This window comes from Medicago sativa, chromosome 6 (assembly GCF_051527215.1).
Source record: "Medicago sativa cultivar Bolivia chromosome 6, Bolivia_mono, whole genome shotgun sequence".
Taxonomy (NCBI): Eukaryota; Viridiplantae; Streptophyta; class Magnoliopsida; order Fabales; family Fabaceae; genus Medicago; species Medicago sativa.
Genome location: NC_140754.1, coordinates 1932649 through 1955207, shown reverse-complemented (window position 1 = coordinate 1955207; position 22559 = coordinate 1932649). Strand labels below are relative to the sequence as shown.

General features: G+C 30.8%; 1 protein-coding gene and 2 non-coding genes across 3 annotated transcripts; all 3 read left to right on the top strand.

Moving 5' to 3' along the window:
• Window positions 1–474: 474 nt before the first annotated feature.
• LOC146911955 (small nucleolar RNA R71) lies at window positions 475–581 on the top strand. The gene has a single exon (XR_015017179.1). It is a non-coding gene; the product is annotated as a small nucleolar RNA R71 (small nucleolar RNA).
• An 8796-nt stretch (window positions 582–9377) lies between these two features.
• TRNAP-UGG (transfer RNA proline (anticodon UGG)) lies at window positions 9378–9449 on the top strand. The gene has a single exon. It is a non-coding gene; the product is annotated as a tRNA-Pro (tRNA).
• Window positions 9450–9554: 105 nt separating this feature from the next.
• Window positions 9555–10389, top strand: LOC146911953 (large ribosomal subunit protein bL12c-like). Its single transcript, XM_085718534.1, has one exon. It carries the CDS (start codon window positions 9670–9672, stop codon window positions 10210–10212), a length of 543 nt encoding a protein of 180 aa, XP_085574660.1. The 5' UTR covers window positions 9555–9669; the 3' UTR covers window positions 10213–10389.
• Window positions 10390–22559: the final 12170 nt, after the last annotated feature.

The window sequence follows — 22559 nt, the reverse complement described above, 5'->3', positions numbered from 1 at the left end:
GAGTTCAAAGCATTGTTGTTTGAGTAGCTTAGATTTGGATGCTTATTAATGCCTGAATTGTAGTATTGATTCTGCCTTTGATATCCTCCCATGAAGTTAGCTTCTTCACTTGATCCTTCCGGAACACATTCACCGTTTGGATGTTCTTCACCACATAAGTCACATTTGATTGCAGCCACTTGTTGTTGCTTATGAGCCAAAGTGAAGCCTTGAAACTCCTTAGTTAGAGCTTCAATTTGTTTGTTCATAGCTGCTTGGTTAGCAAGGATAGCAGTTTGTTCACTCACCCCAAACACTCCTCTTTCTTTCTTTTTAGCTTGATCACGATACTCATTGCCAGCCATGTTTTCAATTAGAGCTTGAACTTCATGATCAGTTTTACTTTTGAGACTACCTCCCGCGGAAGCATCTAAGAACATTCGAGTGTTTGGTGTTACCCCCTCAGTGAAGATTTGGAGGTATTGCTTCTCGGTGAACTCATGATTAGGGCATCTCTTGAGAAGCAAATTGAATCGCTCCCAAGCATCATACAATGATTCACCTTCTCCTTGCTTGAAGTTAGAGATCTCCATCTTCTTGTCCCAATACTTAGACATAGGGAAGTATTTCTCCAAGAACTTCAGCTCTAACTCTTCCCATGTTTGGACAGTCCCGTTTGGAATTGTTAGCAACCAATCTTTTGCTCTTCCCGTCAAGGTGAAAGGAAACAGCCTTAGCTTCTTTTGTGCTTCAGTCACGGTGGCTGGTTGCACACAAAACTCACAGGTTTCAGCAAAACGGCTCAAGTGTTCATGAGGACTCATAGCTTCAGTCCCATCGAATTGCTTGTCCCTCAAACCATTGAGGACAGTTGTCTTGATGTCGAACGCTACGGGGTTAGCTGGTTGAAAAGTGTGGGTCAGTTGACCGCGATGAGTGGCTAACCCGTAGTCTCCAAGCTTAGGTCTTGGTGGTACAACTCCTTCTCCTTCCATCGTTGCAGATTTAGGAGAAGAATTTGTTTCAGATTCACTTGAGAGTTGCTCCGGTACTTGTTCTCGAACACCCGGTGGAACGGATTGAGCTAACCTTTGCGATCGGACAGCTTTCCGAAGTGCTCTAGCAGTTCTTTCAATCTCCGGATCGTACTCTAAGTCGTCAGAGCTCTGTTTACCTCGCATAAACAGCAAAATACCTTAGTAGCACTGCACCACGCAAAGTAATCAAGTGAATATGAAAACAGAAAAATAAAAATAAAAAAAACAGAAAATTAAATTGCAAAAACCCTAAATTATAACGTAATTGCCTTGTTGAAATAATTCAACAGTCCCCGGCAACGGCGCCAAAAACTTGATAGATCTCTGGCAAGTGCACCAATAACTATCGAAGTAGTAAAAATATCGTTCCCACGAGGACTGTTTTTAACTTCAATTATTCAATTTCGTTATAAAAGTCGGATGTATAAAAGTTTATTTTGTTTTGCCACTAGGCAGTAGATTTGGTTTGATTTTAAGAAATCAAATAAAAAGTAAAGATTTGATTAAGAAAATAGGAGAGAGATGAGATCAGGTCTTCGAATCCTCTATGTTTCCCCTAATTGGTTACTGCACCTATTATTACTAATGATTCTCTAGTTTCACGATAGTTAACAAATTAGCCCTAATCAATCCCTTGAGTTAGGACCCTCTTTTTAAACTACAGCCCCTAATTCCTTAGGTGGTCTAATAATCATCAAAGGTTTAAGCACGTTAACCTAATATCACTAACAAACGATTATCCATTCCTAGACTAACCATGTTTATTAGAACAATTCAATTAGGTCTAAGTCGAAAGCTATGGTCAGTAGTCATTCGATCTCACAAAATCATGTTTATATTTGATCAGGATATAAAAAGCAGTAAGAACAATTGAATTGAATGAAAACTAGAATATCATTAATAAGTAATAGAGTTTCACAGCAACATATGATCAATTAGGGTTACATAGGTTCATCTCCGACCTAATCTCTAAGAGATTTAGCTACTCATAATTGAGTTTACAAATAGCATAATCAATGAAAGAATTAAAACATACATAAACTGGGTTAGAGATGATGAAATCCTCTCCGCTGCAGCCTTCTGGGTGTTTAAATCGCACTTTCGTTCTCCAAAATCGTAACCCTTGTTCTTCAGATTGAGTGCAGTATTTATAGAAGTCATGGGCCTGACCCATCAAAATCGCGCCGCGCCTTGTTAATTGGCGTGCCGCGATTTCCCCTTTACAGGAAGTGTGTATTTTTGCTTCAAAAATCGCAGCACGGCTTGAAATTGGCGTGGCGCGATTTCCTTCGAACAGACTTCAAATTTTAAGCTTTTTGCACTCCAGAACAGTAAAAATTGCATGAGAACTCTATCAAAATGTCACAATAAGTCCCTAATATTACGTAATGACAGAATGTCATCAACACCCATAAAAACAGCACCCACCAAAATAAACATCCCCTAAAATCAGAATATTAACAGAATAATTTAACACAAATGACTATTTTGATTAGTGAAGTGCATAATCAAGTATTATTTTAGAATTTCGATACATTTGGGAACTATCAACGACGGCTCGTTGCACATTCAATGACCAAAATGACTATTAACCCATTTTTTATTTTTCATGAAAAAAAAATTGATTATATGTCTTATAGTGAGCTTTATAGCACTCATCGAGAGCTAATCATCGTTAAGGACGCGAGTCTTCTACGGTTCAGTTTGCTATATCGATTCATCACTCTGTTTGAAGTTTATCAAAAGTTCGGTTTCATAAGCATGTTGTGCTCTTTCAAGACATCAAAGACTTATGGTGATGAATTTCCTCTTCCGCACCGTCTAAATTCACCGTAAATGCAATCAAAATGATTTTATGTACTAATATTATTTCTCTCATCTATTAATCCACACTCTTTGTCCAATTATTTATGTGAAATAAACAAAGTGATTTAAAATTTGGGACGCGAGGAAGCTGCTAGCACTTATCATAAAAATATGTTTATAGTTTTTGAGACGTCAACAAGTCTGGTTTCATTTTCTCTTGATGTATTTCCTTCGCCTTGTTTTTAATGCCAATAAAAGTAATTACAAATGGTCGTGTAATTACAACTTAGATGGTAAAATATTGTATAAACATCTGAAATAACGAAACACAAATTCAAACTCATAATTTTTTTTCATTCCTCAACACTTTATATACGTGATTTTTGTCCCTAACCTCTATGAAAAATAATTAATAATTAAAAGGGACGGTCAAACATAATTAATTTGTTTTTTGAGAGAAAATATAATTAATTTGTTAAAAATCACGAATAAATAAATTTAAATGACTTATCTATTGTTCTTATGAAATTCTCATCAATATTTTTCTGTCTGTAGATAAAGAGAAAAACATCATCTAAACTCTCTCAGAGCTATATGATCTCGAACTTAAACTTGATGAAGGTAGCAATATCAACACCGTCAATTTAGCTACGCAAACAAAATTTTCATGTCTAGTTATTGTATAAATTTTGTTGATCGACGATTTGTTTTTATAGTAATTTTTTGTCAAATAATTTAATGACTATAAATTCATCTTTTAAGGCGAGTAAAAGTAGTGTAAGGGGTTTGAAGCTTGACTCTTACATATATTACACTCCCTCCAGTCCTATACTCCCTCTGGTCTCAAATGGAGTAAGAAACTTTTCACTTTTTGGTTCATTCAATAAATGATATATGTGGTCTTTAGTCTATAATAAAGATCACATACATCATTTATTGAATGAATCTAAAAAGTGAAAAGTTTCTTACATTTGAGACCGGAGGGAGTATATAAGAAAATTTTCAATTTTTTTTTGTTTTTTTATAATAAAATATCACAACTTTCAAGGTATAGTTATTGTTTAAAAGACTTATATACCCCTTATTTAATGTTTGTCTTTTTAATATTAGTATGCGCATTTAATGCTTTACAAATTTTTATGAGGGTATATTTGTAAAAGTATTCAAAAAATTACATTAATTAATAGTTACATTGGTTTTTATTTATTTTTTGTTTTTCTTCTTATGATAAGGATCGGAGGGAGTACAACATCTATAATAACTGTGATAAGCTCGCGGAGACCGTCAGAATTAAACACATACTAAAAAACACTTATTTTTTGTAAAGATGTTTTAAAGTATCAGGTAAAATTAGACAAAATTTATCGAAGGATTAAACTTTTTTTAGGAGATGTACTCACTCCGGTCACTATTATAAGTAAAAGTTGACTTTTTAAGTTCATTCAATAAATGATGTACATGATCTATATATAGATTACATACATTATTTATTGAATGAATATAAAATGTGAACTTTTGCTTATAAATGTGATATTTAATTCTCTATTATAAAAAATTATGAAAATTTAATATTTTAAAAATATTCATCAAGACGAATCCAACAAGATCTTATATGATATTATTTATCTTTGTATATTAGTAGAAAATTGTGGTCAAAATATGCTAGGTCAATGATGCACATTGTCAAATAGATGATCTATTGCGGGACGGAGAGAGTATTAAACTTAAGAAGAATGATGATGATTATTGCAATTTGCAATGTAGCGGTGGAATAGGAAACGAGATTTGTCTTTATCTCCACGAAATATCTACCTATCACTGCTCTCTTCAGATTTAAGAAGCATCAATTACACTACACAATCCCTATAGTACCTAACTACACTCTACCGTCTACACTTTACACACTTCAATTGGTCAAAAAAAAAGTCTACACACTTCCAATGATGTCACCTTTTCATTCCCACCATTTTTTAATAAAAAAAGGGTCAGGTTAACTTGTGCCCTTAGGGCACATGTTAAACAATCTAAATAGAGCAATTTTGCATTGGAAAACACAATATAACAACTTTTAAGAAGTTGAATGCACGCCTTTTGATATGTGTATTTCTATAATGAGTATCTTAATATGTGCCTTGAGGGCACAAGTTAACATTAGCCATAAAAAAAATCTATTTGTCGATTTTTACCTTTTACTAATTGACCATTGTGAAAAATATTGAAGTCATCGTCTCATGCATTTTTTTTTGTTGAGAAAATCATCTCATGCATTATTATGTTTACAAAAGACACATCAAGAACATCGGCTAATAAGCTTAAGAATAATTAAATTATTTGAGTTATTAGCTTCTATTTTTGCTAAAACATATGCATAAGAATTTTCTCCGCGAAGAAGGATGAGAAGAAGAGATATAGTAGTTCAATCTTTATGAATGAATTATGTAATAATTCCTAACTCGTGTGTACAGATGAAAAATAGATGTTCTCAATGTAGCCAATCGAACCACATATGATGTTGAAATTTGGGGTCTAACTTATTCTTACAAAATCGACTTGTAAGGTGAGGATTGTCTCCTCTGTCTTTTCTATCCGATGTGGGACTTGGGTTTTTCCCAATATATGAGAAATTTAAAAAGTACACGACTTTTGTATATTAAGCTTGCCAAGACGATTAGATATCAACCAAAAGTGCTTGAATTTCTGCATGAAGAATATTAGACAAACCAGTGCTATCAGAGAAAATCAAATTGAGAGAAAATTAAATTGAAATGTACCATCAAAACTATGCACCAAGCCACCAAAACTCATCTTTTCTGAATTAGTCGGAGCATTATTGTCCAGATTTAAGACAATGGTAACTTGATCCCTTTTCTTCCAACCCACCTCGCGAACTAGGCGATGGGTGGGAAGACGAGCTTCCAAACGCATGAAGAGCAACACGGGACTAAGCAAAAGTTGTTGACATGATCTTGTACCTCTTTGTAAGGGTTCCCTCAAAGATAAATTTGTTACTCCCTCTGTCCCTCAATAGATGACCTATTTGACAATATACATTATTGACTTAACATACTTTGACCATATTTTTCTACTAATTCACAATGATAAATAATATCATGTAAGATGTTGTTGAATTCGTCTCGATCAATATTTTTAAAATATTAAATTTTCATAATTTTTTTTAGTAGAGAATTGAAGATATCAAAGATAAAACATATGCATTGGTACATGTGTCAGAGTCAACTAGGTCATCTAATATGGGACGGAAGGAGTACAAGAGATTCAAATATTCCACATGATCAACAAAGCTACGATGACTTTTATCCACTAATGTCATAATGATATATGAAACATTATTCAAGCCAACATTGTGACACATTGATTGAACAACCTGAAATCTGCAACCAATCCAAATATCATTAGTTTGCGGACATAACATAAGACTTTGAATATTGTTTTTTTTTTACTCCATGATGGGATAGTTGATGTTAACTGAACTCTCCAATGACATAATATACTTCTAGTAGGGAGAGATTTGTGAAAAGTTTGTCATACAATCTTGCTTGTATCGTCCAAATCCATGACCAAGATTGTTGAAGATTTTCAATATGGTTACATAAGAGTCAATTGTAACCACTCTTCTAAATTGAAAACTTAGTTCTGTTTGGATTGATGTAACATAATGAAGCAAATGGAATGAAACATAATGAAATGGAGTAGAATGAAACATAATAGAATGAACGTTCCTTATCATATGAAGCAAATGGAATGAAACATAATGAAATGGAGTAGAATGGAAGTATGGAACATAATAGAATGAACGTTCCTTATCATTGTTCGGGTATGTTATGACGAAGCAGAACAAATTACTCGCTCCACTATTTGGAAAGTAAACGAAATGTAACAAGTTATACTTTTTTTATCCTTCTTTAACAAGCATTATTATGTAAAATTAATTCATATCATTTTTCATTAAAATAATTAAAAATTGTTAACTTGTATAAAGGGTCTTCTCCTTTCTTACAATTTCCATAGACCCGGTTAGAAATTAATTATAATAAGAATAATAATGAAAATTAAAATATCACGTATTCTTAAACTATATTAGAACAAGAGGAATGTTAGCAACACTCTCTTTTGAGCACTCTCTCTAACACCCATTTTTTTATCGGGTGAAATCAATGTATGTCCCACTACTTCATGTGGAGTTCCATTATTAACGATTTTAAAATGTGAAACAAGCTTTTTTTTTCCTCTGAACCATAAAGTCACACAAATTAACCAATACCAGAATTAATGGTATGTTGTTACATATTGAAGCCAACACTATCCATTGAGATACGATCCTATCGAAGAAAAAATAGAATGAATATAATGAAGTACAAGGGAGAATGGTAAAGAAGACATGGATGCATTTGTAATTTATTAATTAAACAAACTAGTTAATTGGGATTAATTCTCATTCCACCCATATTGAAGTGTAAGTAAAATGAGGATAAGTGATGGGATACGATAAAATGTACTCCCTCTGGTCCCATTTACAAGAGAAAGTTGACTTTTTAGATACATTGAATAATGTATGTATCTAGTCAAGAACCTAAATCAAATACATAAATTATTTAATGTATCTGAAAAGTAAATTGTCTCTTGTAAATAGGACCGGAGGGAGTATAAGGTTGAGTTTCATTCCATCAATCCAAACATAAGTCTATTATTGGAGGAACGTTTTTTTTAGTTGAACAAAGAACATTTATGTCAAAACTTTCCTAGGATTCATTATTTAGTTTTGATAATTTTTTAGTCTTGTCTCTCTTCTAGCATTACTAGAGATGAATTCTATTGTTTCCCTAAATCAACGTGCTTTTATTTGATTGTGACATCTTGTAAATGAGGTGGTTGTGATGAATGTGGTAGTTGACATGGTTAAGAAGATGGATATATTTAGACTGTGTTATTATTTAAGAAGATGGATATATTTAGACTGTGTTATTATTGAGGTTAATTTTGAAAATTTGTATCTTAGTGTGTGTTTGATTGTTCAGTGTGAAGAATTGATTATGATAGAGTTGATTTTGTAAAATTAATTTTGGTTAAAAGTGGTTCTAACTAAAACTGATATATGTTTAGATACATTTTTGTAAAAGTGAGCTGAAAGTAAATATGTATTTAAAAATCAATTATAGAATCGAAAACTACAAATCCTAACTTCAACTAAAATCAATTTTGGAGACATAATCAATTCTACTATACAGAAACTAAACATGTCAGAATCAATTATATATCTCCAAAATTAACTATGGTCTCTCTAGAAGTGATTTTTAACAAAAGTTAATCGGAGTTTTTTTTTATTATATATTAGAGTATTTATTTATTTCTTCTATATCAGGTAAAGTTTGGATACATGGTTGTGTGTTTTATAAATTTTGACCACTATGAAATATAATATCCAAAGTGATAGAACTTTGAAGCAAGTTGATCCTCATACTCCATTTCTTTTCATTTTAGTTGTTGTTTTGGGGGTCATATCAAGGAGACTATGTCATTGGCTAAGTTTAGAGGGTTCAAGGTAGGAAACTATGATATACTAGTAGTTTTTCATCTACAAAATATTGATGATGATACCTAACTGATCGAGAAACCTAGTGTTGAGAACCTATGGAATGTGAAAGCAATTCTAAGGTGGTTTGAGCTCCCTTTTGGTTTTAGGGATAACTTCTCAAAGGGCTATGTTTTGGGGAATAATGTAGATGGATGTTTCCTTTCATTGACATAGGGTTATCTAAATTGCAAAGTAGATGTTTTTGCCTCTATTGATATTATGTATGTTAGTCTTGAAGTAGGAATATTTTTAAAATGGTGGTTTAGATCCAAACCATGGCAATTATTACAAAGGAAGTATAGAACAAAATGGGGTCAACTTTTCATATAATTCCAATAGATTTAAAAATAAAAAATAAAAAAAGCAATTCCAATAGATTTGAAATCACCTAGAGCCCCCTCTTTCAATAACCTCCTCATTGAGAGTGAGGTTATGCAACACTAGATTACAAAGAAAATCACCTTTCAATGGCAATACTTACTCTTTTTACCGTGTCATCCCATGAAACACAAACTCATACACAAACATCAAATACGACATATATACATCAACTCTGATAATAATTTAAAAAGTAACATAATTCAATATAAATTTTAGTTTCTTAAAAAAAAAAACATAATTCAATATAATCATATTATTAGTGTTAAACACAATACATATTCAACAACGAAACACACTTAATCAGATGAATATATATGCTTCATCATCTCAGTTCAAATCATTTCCAATTTTCCCACCTATCTTCTCATAGAGTAAATAACCTTGTGTAACAACAATTATATATTTATTTTTCACACATAGGATTATCATCATTATAGAAAAAAGATCAACGCCCAACAAGATCCAAATCTGAAATATACAAAAGGAGCCATCAGTGTCATGACTAAAAATTAAAGATGTCAATTGATATTATTTAGAAAATACATTATATTAATGTCTAAACTCAAAAATTTTCAACAACCGGGCATTTGGTCTAGTGGTATGATTCTCGCTTTGGGTGCGAGAGGTCCGGAGTTCGATTCTCCGAATGCCCCAAACATTTTTTCATTTTTTTCCTTCATTTTTTTTTTTTTGGTAATTTTACTATTATTATTTTCTTTACATTTTTTTAAATATTTAAATTACTTCTTCTTATTCTTAAGCCTTTCATTTCATTTCTCATTTCATTATATCCATTCCCTTATCCTCTCATTTTCTTCATCTTCTCACACTTTTCCATTCTCAATTCTCATTTTCAATTCTCTAACAACAACAATGGCATTATCAACAACCGCTTTCACAACTATCTCCACCCTCACACTTTCTCACCACACCCCCCTCTCAAAAAAACCAATCTCCACTCTCAATTTCCCCTCCAAACCCCTCTCCATCTCCCACCACCACCGCACTCGTCTCCGTCCCATCTCCGCCGTGGCCACTGAAATAGAAAAACTCGGCAACGACATCTCCGACCTCACTCTCTCCCAAGCCAAAGACCTCGTCGACTACCTCCAAGAAAAACTCGGCGTCACCGCCGCTTCCTTCGCTCCCGCCGCCGCCACTGTCGCCGCTCCAGCCGCCGAAGTCGCAGTAGTCGAAGAAAAAACCGAATTCGATGTGGTAATTGAAGATGTTCCTAGTAACGCGAGAATTGCGGCGATTAAAGCGGTTAGAGCTTTGACGAGTTTAGGATTGAAAGAAGCGAAGGAATTGATTGAAGGTTTGCCGAAGAAATTTAAAGAAGGTGTGAGTAAAGATGAAGCTGATGATGCTAAGAAACAACTTGAAGCTGCAGGTGCTAAAGTTACCATTGCTTAATTTAGGGTTTCGTTTTTCCCCCAATTTTATTTAATTTTGTAATTTCATAGCAATGTTGTTTCAATTTCATGTTGTTATTGTTATTATGTTGTTGTAGTGAAGAAAATTGAGTTATTTAGTTATGGTTTTGTTACTATGAATCTAAATTAAAAAACAAATAATTTGGATGGTGTATTATTTATTTTTTTTGTTCAAGATGTTTTTGCTGGATTCATCATTTTTTATTTGCGCATTACTATCAAGCACGAATACGAACACATACATCGGATATGACACGGACACTAACACTGATGCTTGTTCACACCGGGACACACCTAAACCGAGATAGGTGCATTTATCCTCTTTGGTTAGGATTGTTTTGATGCAAGAAAATGGATAAAATAAAATTGAAATGATAAAGAAGTTAGGGCCTGTTTGGATTGTGGCTTATTTTTGAGCTTATACAATACAACTTATGCAAGTAAATAAACTTTTATGTCTATTATTCATAAGTTTGTCAAGTCAGTTTACGGAAAAACAACCTATGAAGATATACTTTTCGATAATGAGAACTTATGAATTTACATAATTACTTGATTATTTGTATAAGCTATTTTTCTTAAGTCTAAATTTGATTTATGATAGAACACTATGACGTCATTTGATTCATGTAGCCGATCCCACTTAGTGGGATAAAACTTGGTTGTTGTTGTTAAAAAAAAAATAAGGTAATCCAAACGGGTCCAATTATAAGCTATTTTTTATTTATTTGTGTGACTGTAATTAAGAGTTTAATTTTGTAAACAAAAAAATAAGAGTTTAATTTAATAGCTGAGATTGTTTAAAGATGTAAATATAAGTTCAATTTGGATACATGGATGGATTCTTTAATGTTACTGTGTGATGAGTAACAGCTTTTAACTGTTTGAACTGATTAATGTTATGCAATGTAGTTTAATTTATTCAAGGATGAAATATGTTTTTGTACACAAAATCCGACATCAACACCGTATATAGTTACATGTTATCGCTTTTCCTCTAAAGTTCGACGTCCACATTCATCTGTATACGGTGTTGATATAGTGTAAGTTTTCGAGTGTCTAAATAATACAGTTGTTTTGACATAGTCGTGATTTTAACTTAACAGCTGAAATTGTCTACTACTAGCAGGAAATACAAATCCATAATTCTGTTTAAAACTTATTCACACTTATTAAACTCGGAAAATAAATAGATAAGATGGGGAAAATAAACTTTTTTTCTTACTTAAGATCAACTTTTTTTTTTCTTTCTCAAAACATGTCTTATCCTGGTTTCTATCTCAATGGTTATAACCAGTGTCTTACCCTCTGTTTGGATAAGATTTTGGAAGGTGCATGGTTCCATTGCATCACAACTTGGTTGATGTGTTGTTTCTATGCATTAAATTAGAAAATTGACATGAGTTTGAATAAGGGTTAATTATCCATTGCTAATTGACATGGATTGAAATACATTTGACTTTACATTGTGACTTATGTTATGAATTACAAGCTGGTTTATATCAGAAAAATTGAGAAACAGTTGAAGTGAGTGTTATGTAGTTTGTTAAAGACATATAGCACAGAGAAAGTGGTTGCTATTAACAAAACTTGCATTGCTCTTACTTCAATTAGTTCATCATTATAATATGAAATATTTCAGATTAGTTTAGACTATAAAATGTTGCATATAATATAGTAATAATCAAAGTAATGTCGTGGGTTGGTTCTGGTCAAAGAGGTTAGACTTTCAAAACGAAATGAATTAAAGTTCAAATCCTAGTTGATATGTCATACCACCGCAAATATAATTTAACTCTAATGGAGGGAATCTATGGGAAAGAGATGTCCATATTTCATGTCCCACCGACGCGAATATGTTTCAAATACACAAAGTTGTGGTATTATCATTGTTGCCCAGGTTATGATGTTTTAGTTTACGTTCTTCAGGAATGCTGTGACAAAGCTTAACTTTAGGTTTTTGTCTTTTAGTAATACTAACAGAATGGATGATGACATGATGGTCCATTCTTTAGCGACCATGTGCTTTCCAATTCAGAGGGGTGTGGATAGAAAAAAAAATCCTCTTTCTTGGCTCATTTATATCTTTCTGATTTGGACCCTGTTGGGCCTTGGAGAAAAAGTATGATAGGTTGAAAAAGGTGACACGATAGAAAATAGAACGTTTCTTTTTCCACCCTATGAGTTTCTCACGTCATATCCAAAAACACGTTAAAATATTTCGGATTTTAGAATCTGAATAGGGCGCGCAAGAACCTCATAGGATGAGAAAATTAATGACCTAGAAAATATTGATCGGTATTCCAAGATGATTTTCTTTGTAATCTAGTGTTGTATAATATCTCTCCCATTGAGGAGTATATTGAATGAGGATACTATAGATGACTTCAAATCAATTGGAGGTATCTTGAACCCTCTAAACTCTTACCCAAGAACAGTCTCCTTGATAACACCTCCAAAACCCTCTTCAACTAAAAAGAAAAGGAATGGAGCTAGAAGAACACCTTAACTTTCATAATGAGATTACTATTTACAAGCACTGCCAAATTTTCTGAAAACACAATTACATACCCAAACTCTCTCTACTTGTTAGGAAAGTTAATTTTTTTTTATCATAGTATGATCAATGAGTCCCCAGTTAACCAAGTTACCATTTTTTGAGTTAAGGGATAATGAGTTGGAGGTCATAATTCAGGTCCTAACAAGAAAAAAAACTAACATAACAATTAAAATACTAATATTTGACTCTTTTTTTTTTAAATTAACCTTAAAAATTATATTATATATCTATCTTCTTAGTGTGTGTTTGGTTTCCCGTTTTCCGATACGTTATTGCCATGATTTTCAGAAGCTCTAAATACTAGCTTCTATGTTAATGTGGTTTTTTGCCGTGATTTTCATCAAACTCTGCAAACCCTCTGTACCAAACATCGCAACCCAGCTCATTTACAAGATGTCACCATCATATAAAAGCATATACTCGTGCTAATTTAGGGAATAATAGAATTCATTCATCACATTTCTCAATTTCAGCCTTTAAATAATAAAATAGAAGAGAGGCTTTTATGAAGTGTTGATATAAATGTACTAATTTGTAAATTGTTTGTAATTTTAGTGACGTTACCTTCTTAGTATTAGAGAAAATATTTTGAACTAAAGGATAAAATTGAATTTACCCTATGATTAGGTTGTGAATTAAATTTGTCCTAGCATTTAAAAACTAAAACTCAAAACGAAATCACCAAAATTTGCCCTAGTATTTATAAACCAAAACTCAAAACGAAATCACGAACAAATGTTTGAATTTTAGTTGGATGAGACAACCATATTTAATATCTAACAATGCACCACTTTTGATATTGGAGTGAATCTATAAAGAAAAATAAAAATAAAACTTAAAAATGAAATCTAATTTTTTCTATTTATTATCGTAATTTTTCCATTGGGTCTAGTTTTTATGCACATTTGATTCATTTTTGAATTCACGTGTTGCAAGAAATTTTTCAAAAATTCATTATGTTCATCATAATCTTCTTCACATAAAATATTTTGATCCATAATTGTGTAGAAATATTTTTGGGTTTTATTTCCTCATACATTACTCAAATATGGAAATTCAAAAGTCAAAGTATCTTTAGAAAATTAGAGGAATCCAAATAAAAAAATCGAAAAAAATTTGATAAAAGGGTGCAAATAGCAAAAAAAAAACAGCTATTAAAAACAAAATCCAGAATTATAATTTTCTTTCATCATTCATATTTACACAATTTATCACTATTTTGTCATACTTTTACTATATATATTTATTGATTACTATATCAAATTGCTCATTTTTCTACTATCTTTTATTTTAACATCATATCCAAATTGTCTTGTTTGACATTCCTATTTGAGTGTACTATTTCTTGTTTTTTTGGCTTGTTGCTATTTTGAGCCATGGACAAAACTCATTCTCCACCTACATCACCAAGGACATATTCTTTAATGACAAGGGTGACTAAAATGATGGAAACTCAAATGAATGCCTTGAGGAATGGGTTGGTACATGATAGACCTAGAAGACATGCTCATGACGAGGAAATTGAATATGAAACAAAAGGGAGAAAAGGAATGGTAGGTATGGAAATCATGATAGAGGAAAAGAAAAGAGGTTTAGAAATTTAGAGAGAGGGAATGTAAGGTATGCAAATGAGAAAATACATAGAGGTGATAGAGCATATAAAAATGAGGATACAAAAAGAATATGGGTGCGTTTGTTTCAGCTTTAAAAAAATAGATTTTGAGTTAAAAGAATCTAGAGATTTTTTTTTTAGAGATTTTTCAAAAAATCTAAAGCTATTTTTGTTTGCCTACTACTCATAAAAATCCATTTCAAGAAAAAAAATGAGTTTTAACTTGTACACGTGTTACCTCCTTGTTGTTGAAAAAAAAATAGATTTTGAGAAAAGCTAATCCTAATAACTATTCATTTTAGGATCAAAATAGATTTTTTTGATAAAATGATTTATCTAAAAATCCTAAACAAACACTTAAAAATGAAAAAAGTGATTTTTTTAAGGAAAAAAATAGATTCTTTTGGCAAAAAAGCTTAAACAAACAGAGCCTATATCAAGGATATATTTGAGATTTTGTGAGAATACATTGAGAGAAAAGGAGAAAATAAAAGCACATGTACCATAGAGGTATGGAAATCATGATAGAGGAAAAGAAAAGAGGTTTAGAAATTTAGAGAGAGGGAATATAAGGTATGCAAATGAGAAAATAGAATATGGGTGCGTTTGTTTCAGTTTTTTTTTTTTTGGAAACACGTTTGTTTCAGCTTTAAAAAAATAGATTTTGAGTTAAAAGAATCTAGAGATTTTTTTTTAGAGATTTTTCAAAAAATCTAAAGCTATTTTTGTTTGCCTACTACTCATAAAAATCCATTTCAAGAAAAAAAATGAGTTTTAACTTGTACATGTGTTACCTCCTTGTTGTTGAAAAAAAATAGATTTTGAGAAAAGCTAATCCTAATAACTATTCATTTTAGGATCAAAATAGATTTTTTTGATAAAATGATTTTTCTAAAAATCCTAAACAAACACTTAAAAATGAAAAAAGTGATTTTTTTAAGGAAAAAAAATTGATTCTTTTGGCAAAAAAGCTTAAACAATCGGAGCACATGTACCATGCACATTGAGAGAAAAGGAGAAAATAAAAGCACATGTACCATGCACATGCACATTTCATATGAACGAGGTAAAAGAAAACTTTGTTGAGAGAACCTTTGAAGAAAAAGAAAAGAACGAGGTAAAAGAAAACTTTGAGATTACCTTTAAAGAAAAAGAAAAGAATGAGATATAAGAAAACTTTGAGAGTAAAAGTGAGAGTAAGGAAGATGAAGAAATGTTAGTAAGACCATCCATGCATAGTTTTTCATATGATTGTTTGACCACTAATACTAACATTCTATCGGGTTATATTGATCCATTTTTTAAGGTTCTTAAAGGTATACAAAAGATGGATATAGTTAATGACTTTTTAAGTTTTTTTTTAAACGGTAAAATTTATTAATAACAAAATCTCTACAGAAGACGAACAAACATCGGCAAGACAAAAACTACATGGCAGAAGTAGCATAAAAGGAGACTTGCAAATACATCTATGCTTGAGAATGTTTCGGCAAATGAAACATATTTTAATTTGGAAAATTGTTGGATAAAATGCTTGTTGAAACGCCTTCCTTGTATTCTTTTGATTGTTCTTTGTGAACCACACATTTCATGATTTCTTTGGAACAAGAGATGTATGTTTTGATGTTAATGTGGTTCATAGGAAATTGGATATGCATGTTGAAAATGGAGTTTTAATTCTCAATTTTGAAAGCTCCTATCTTCTTAATTAATAGTTTAGCCCAAATGAATTTGACATTTGTTCTAAGAGGTTAGATGTAGAATTAATTTGTAGATTCACTAATACAGATTTTTTTAAATTACATATTCGTACTAATTCTTCCAAAGTTCCATGTGATTCCATTGTTGTGAATAGAATTGATTATCATTTAGCATTTAGCATAGAAGAAACTTTATATTTTGTCATTAAGTCTAATTAAATGGAGGAGAAATTAGTCATAACATATTACCTTTAAAATGCTTTATCTTGACTACGCATGGAATGATTAATTTTGTTTTTCATGTCATTGATTTATGTTTTCTCCTAGTAAGCTATGTTGACAATAAATTCAAGGACAAATTCTCTTGAAGAGGGTAGCATAATGACCGATATGTGAATATTTCTTTACTAATATGTGCGTATTACTGTTCAGTTTAAAATTTAGATTGCTTTATTTTGTAGTTGTATAATGTTTTAGTTCCTTATTTGATCTTTTAACTCATTATTCCATCGTATAGGTGATAATCCATATCTCTCATAGGTGTATGTATAGATAACAATTTTGTTATCATTTTTATTTGGTTAATACATGAGTTTTTATATTTATGAAGTGAGAGCTAGTTTTGCTCATTTAGGTTTTTGGATGAACCAATTCCAAATCCTTATCAAGAGCATCCTTATTCTTGTGGTGAATCCTGCACGATAATCTCTGCCTCTAAGTTCTCTCCCTTTTATGATGACCTTATCCTAAGTTTGACATGTTTTCCTTAATTCTTCTAAGTTCTCCAAACCCATTTCATAGAGTATAAACGTGTAATTAACTTTGGGGTTGGCTTAATCTTGATAGAATGGCCAAGTTGTCTTAATGCCAAAGCAGGGTTGTAGTTTATGCACTCGCAAGTAACCATAAGTGGTACGTTGGAGAAGGTCCCACACTGATTAATCACTTCATTTATGTCCTGCTGTCGAGGGTACCACCATACGGTCTTTTCATTAAGGTTCACCAACTTTTGAGCCCAATTTATACCATCTTTCTTTTTCACATGACAATCTTGAAATCATCAATAGGACATTGCATTTCACAGCTACTATCAGGCTTATGATTCACAAGCCAAATATACAAAATAGACAGACAACAAATGATCATCTTTCCTTTCTTCTCATGGCAATAGTTGAGTGTGTAATAGACATCAACAAGCACGGGATATGTTGGGTCTTCCATTATGTTCTTGTGGATTTTGGTTTGGTGGTGGGAGCACAAATATCGCGTCTCAATGCTCAACTACCGAATTTGTTATGAAGCTTAACATAACGGCTTTAGGCAAAACATGTGTCTATGCTTGGTGGAAGAAACAAACACATCATGAATAACACAGTTGTTTCGACATAGTCATGATTTTAATCTAACAGCTGAAATTGTCTACTACTAGCAGGAAATACAAATCCATAATTCTGTGTTAAAACTTATTCACACTTATTAAACTCGGAAAATGAATAGGTAAGATAGGGAAAATAAACTTTTTTCTTACATAAGATTAACTTTTTTCTCAAAATATATTTTATCTTCATTTCTATCCCAATGGTTATAACCAGTGTCTTACCCTCTATTTCTTTTCCAGAATGATTCAAACCTTTCACATGAATATCTACTTAATAGATCATATGATATAGATATGATCCAAACTCAAATGTTCAACTACATGACGAAATGTTGAATTTAGTTTTAATTTTTCTAGATTTCGTTACCATTTATTTGTTTTATTGAATAATACATGGGCGAATAAGAAGTGACTATCAAACAAAAAACAAACAATATGCTTAAAGACTAATTTCTAATAGTAATTGACACTATTTTATCCAGTATCTATAGTTACTTTTTACTATGCTGAGCTATAGTGAACCATTTACTCTATAGTCTTCTACATTCATTTTTTAATCTACAAGTTTGTTAAATGAAAAAAATGAGTAAATGTTAATCTCAAATTATATGAAGTTTTGACCATTTAATATAAATTACAAAAATAAAAAAATGTAATGAATGTTACATGTGAAAGAAAAAATACAAATCATTTTATAAATTTGCCTTCATTAATGGTATAAGAAATGTAAATTAAAAAATTGAAAGAAGAAAGAGTAATAAATAATTGAGAATATAAAAGGAAAAATATATTATAATGGTTCATTGGTATTAAAAAGTGGTTTATAAGTTGGGACATATTTTTCCTTAATTTTTTTTTTTTAAGACATATTGTGTTTTTTTCTTAAAACAACTTATAATTTTGTTAAGAAACCGGCCAAGAGAGGGAAAAGGAAGAAGAGTTCTAATGCTTTCGGTGAGAGTGTGCTGCCACCTGGTTTTGTTTGGCGTTCTGAATCGAACCATGAAGCGTTCATCGAAGGTCCAAATGGGGAGAAGTTCCATTCTATTGAAGAGCTTCAAGAAAATGAGAGGCTTACCCAAGAGTGAAAAGTTAGATATGGAGAAAACGTTATGTCATTCTACCAAGAAATAATTGGGAAGACTAATGAGTGGAAAGGTGTGTGTACTACTTCAATGAAAGCTAGCTACAACCAGATGTTGGCAGCGGAGGGTGATACAACTAAAGACAACATTAACGTGGAACAGGGGCTCCAAGAATTGAAAATATTATGATTAGTGGTATGTAATAAATATTCGTATTTCATTGTTTCTTGAAACAACTTAGACTTGGTCTGTAATAAATATTTGACTTAGTATTTCAATGTTTCTCTAGAACAACTTGAAGACAGACAATATGTAATAGACATTCGTATTTCATTCTCGTAAATTTTTTTTTGTTAAGAAACACTCCATCAAATGATTGAATTTTTCAAAATATGCACGTAGAACTGATATATTTTGGTACTCTCTTCGTCCCACAATGAGTGATATGGCTAAATTATACGCAATATTCATATAACATACTTTGACCATTTTTTTTTACTAATATATAAAGATAAATATTGATATTACATAAGATATTGTCGGATTTATCTCAATGAATATTTTAAAATATAAACTTTTGTAATTTTTGTTAATAGATAATTAACGTTATTAAATGTTGAAATTGTGAATTGACATATGTGAAAGTAGGATGAAGGTAATAAAGGAAACAACACCCAAATAGGTGTCTTGATTATGGACAATTTCTACTACACACTCTAAATTCAACTGCGTCGGTATACTCGGTCTTTAAATTAATATTTAAATTAGTTATTTTTTGAAAACATAAATATTATTTTTTATCGTTTTCAATTATAATAACTATACCTTATTTACCAAAAGAGTCGGCGAAAAAAATGAATTTTTTCTGAAATTTTATGACACATAATAGTGAATATTGGTTATTTTTTACGACAAAATGTAAAATATTTAACGGGATTCTTCTAAACAATAATATAGTGTTTTTTTCTTAATTATATATTTCCTAAAATATAAAAGTCAAAAAATAGTTCTATAAAAATGATAATTAATAGTTTTTGAAGATGTTAACTAGCTCACCAAAATTAACACCGAAGAGAACCAATTTGTGACCTTAAAAAGAATAAACTTCAAAGTTCAAACACAACATCATCAAGTAAACCCATGTGAGAATCTCATCATTAATTTATTGATTTATGAAATAAGTATTTTGATACATTTCAATTTGTGAGTTACCATAGACGTTCGTATATATCTTTACATGAGGCTAAAGAAAAACGTAGAAAACAAAACTGTAGGTTTATACACATTGATTTACTTACATATAATAATTTTTATAATTTATTTTCAATTAAATTCATTAAAAAATTATACACTACACTCATTTTTTGTAATAACGCTAGACTTTAATAATCATATACCATCGTACCGTACTAATGCAAGTTTAGTAATACTATATGACAACACCATTATTTGCAATATTCTAATGTAATAGTTTCACTTACAAAGAGAAACTCCCTGTTATCTTCTCTGATATTTACCACATACAAATTAAGGTATTTTTCAAAATTAAAGAAACGCAATAATTTTTTTTTATCAACCATATGCTTTTTTTACAAATAGTATCAACCAGGTTAGTCTCACAAAGGTCACATCCCCACACCAAGTATACCCGTTATTACAACTACATATTGAACTAGTATGACTTTCTTTTTTTGGTTATTAGTGGAAAACATATTTTGGTAAAGTGTTTGTTATGTTTTTACTTAAAGTTGAATGTTGCATTTATATATAAATCATCTTTGACATGTGCATGTACTAATATCGATGGAGGATTAAGATTATCCTTGTTTATGTCACAGAACAAATATTCAGTCATGCAATTTTATTGTTTGTTTAATTTTACAAATATATACATGCTCCATTTTGAAGAAATAATTGATAGGAAAATGGTGGTGTATATCTAACTGTGTCAATGTGCTTAATTTTGCAATAAGAAATGAAGTTATTTTCACTTTATACACTAAGTAACATTTTATATTATACATCATTTTTATATTGAACTAGGTATACTTATATTCTAGTAAACTTTTTCAATTTGTTGAAAATATAAGGTGGATTTTTCTCTCGCAACTAGTATTTTCATTTACGCGAGTGTGTTGGATCAAATTCATGACCATTGATTTAAGGTGCACTAATTCCTTACCATTTGAACCAACCACAAATTGGTATTGGTTATCTCCATAAATACAAAAATTTTAACTTTATTTTTTTAAGCAAATACTAACTTTGTTATGATAAATTGGTACTTGCATCTTCGAATACTGCATCTCTTCCTAAATTTTTCAATGTATTCATTATTTTAGCTTCAACTTTTAAACTATTTTAAATTTTCATAGAATTTATCACATTTACCTCTTTACTAAGAATTTTGTGGGTGAGTAGGAATTGACAAAAACAAGTAAAAAAATGAATACTTTTATTTGAGAATGAGAGTATGAGAAACAACTCTCATCAACTTTCATTTACAAAGAGATTTGGGATAGAGAATTTATCTTGAATTACAATATCACTTAGTACATTTTGAAATGATGATGTATGTAACTTTTGCCAAAATCAAGTTGAAAAATGAAATTCTATCAAATACACAATGAATCTATTCATTTACTTGTTCATAATTACTTATGTTTTCACTCAATTTTAATCATTGAGTTACAAATGTATTTAACATTTTCTTGTTAAAAAAAAGGTGACAAACGTTAACTAATTTTACTAGAATGAACCTTTACCCTTACATAGAAAACCAACTCAGACATCTTGTTTATTCAATATCTAACAAACCTGAATAGACTTCCACTCTACCCTTACATCTGATAATTTATCTAAGTAATTCCCTAACTAGATAAGCATTTGTTTACGATAATTTATAGTTCAAGACAAGACTTTAGTAAAAACATTTAACTAAAAATCATAATAAAAAAAGGTTTTTTTGAACAAGAGATAAAAGAGATAAAAAGACAAGGAAAACCACATATCACTTTGTTATAAACATATTTATTTATGTTTTAAAACATACAATTATAAACATTAAAGAAGTCAAAATACACATAACAGTATACAAGTATGTTTCATTAATTTTTGACTTATCAAAATTGAGAATCGCACCTTAGCAGGCGTAACAAAATTGAATACATAAACTTGACCACGAAACGACTGCGTAAGCTGATCAGACTCATCAAAGCGTTGAACTGTGAATTTAGGGTTTTCACCGCCATTCCCGTAAACAACATCGGAGTTGGAATCATCGAGAGCGTGAGTTTCATACTGAATTTGATGCTGAGCGTCGATGTCGGAACCTTGAAACGTGGAAGAATTTTTTTCTCGATCTATTTCTGTTTTTAATTTTTTTATAATTATTTAATTTGATCTATTTTTTTATTTATTCGTTTTATTATTTTCCAAGCTGGCATAAATATTCAAAAAAATAAGACATTAACACATGTTTCACCTATTTGGCTGCCACGTCTGAATTGACCCAGTCAAAATTGGTCTGGGGGCCAAAACTGCAAAAGGGGCAATACTTAGAGGGCTTGGTTGTAATTTATCAAACAGAGACCAAAATTGCAAGATCGTGATACTTAGGAACAAGGGCGGATCCAGACATTGTATTTTGGTGTGGCGAAAATATAAAAGATTCTATGAATTAAATTATACTAAAAATAATAATAACATTGTTTGATTCAATACATTTACAATAATAATTGTATATAGACGAAACAACAAATAAAATAGAATACAATATAGAGAAAGAAGTTTATCTGTCATAATTAGTGAAACCCAAAATTTATAAATACTTAATAACATATAAAAATGTATATTTATAATCAAGTATAGTAAAAAGAATAAAATATATTTTAGTTTAATTAAAAAATATAATATTATTTAAGGATATTTTAAATAAAAAGAATGATTCCTCAAAAAAAGGAAGAGAAAAGGATTGTATTTATTTGATAAAA

Bases quoted from the DNA above. Each gene is read 5' to 3' on its own strand.
- LOC146911953 (XM_085718534.1), top strand. From the start codon at position 9,670: ATGGCATTATCAACAACCGCTTTCACAACTATCTCCACCCTCACACTT.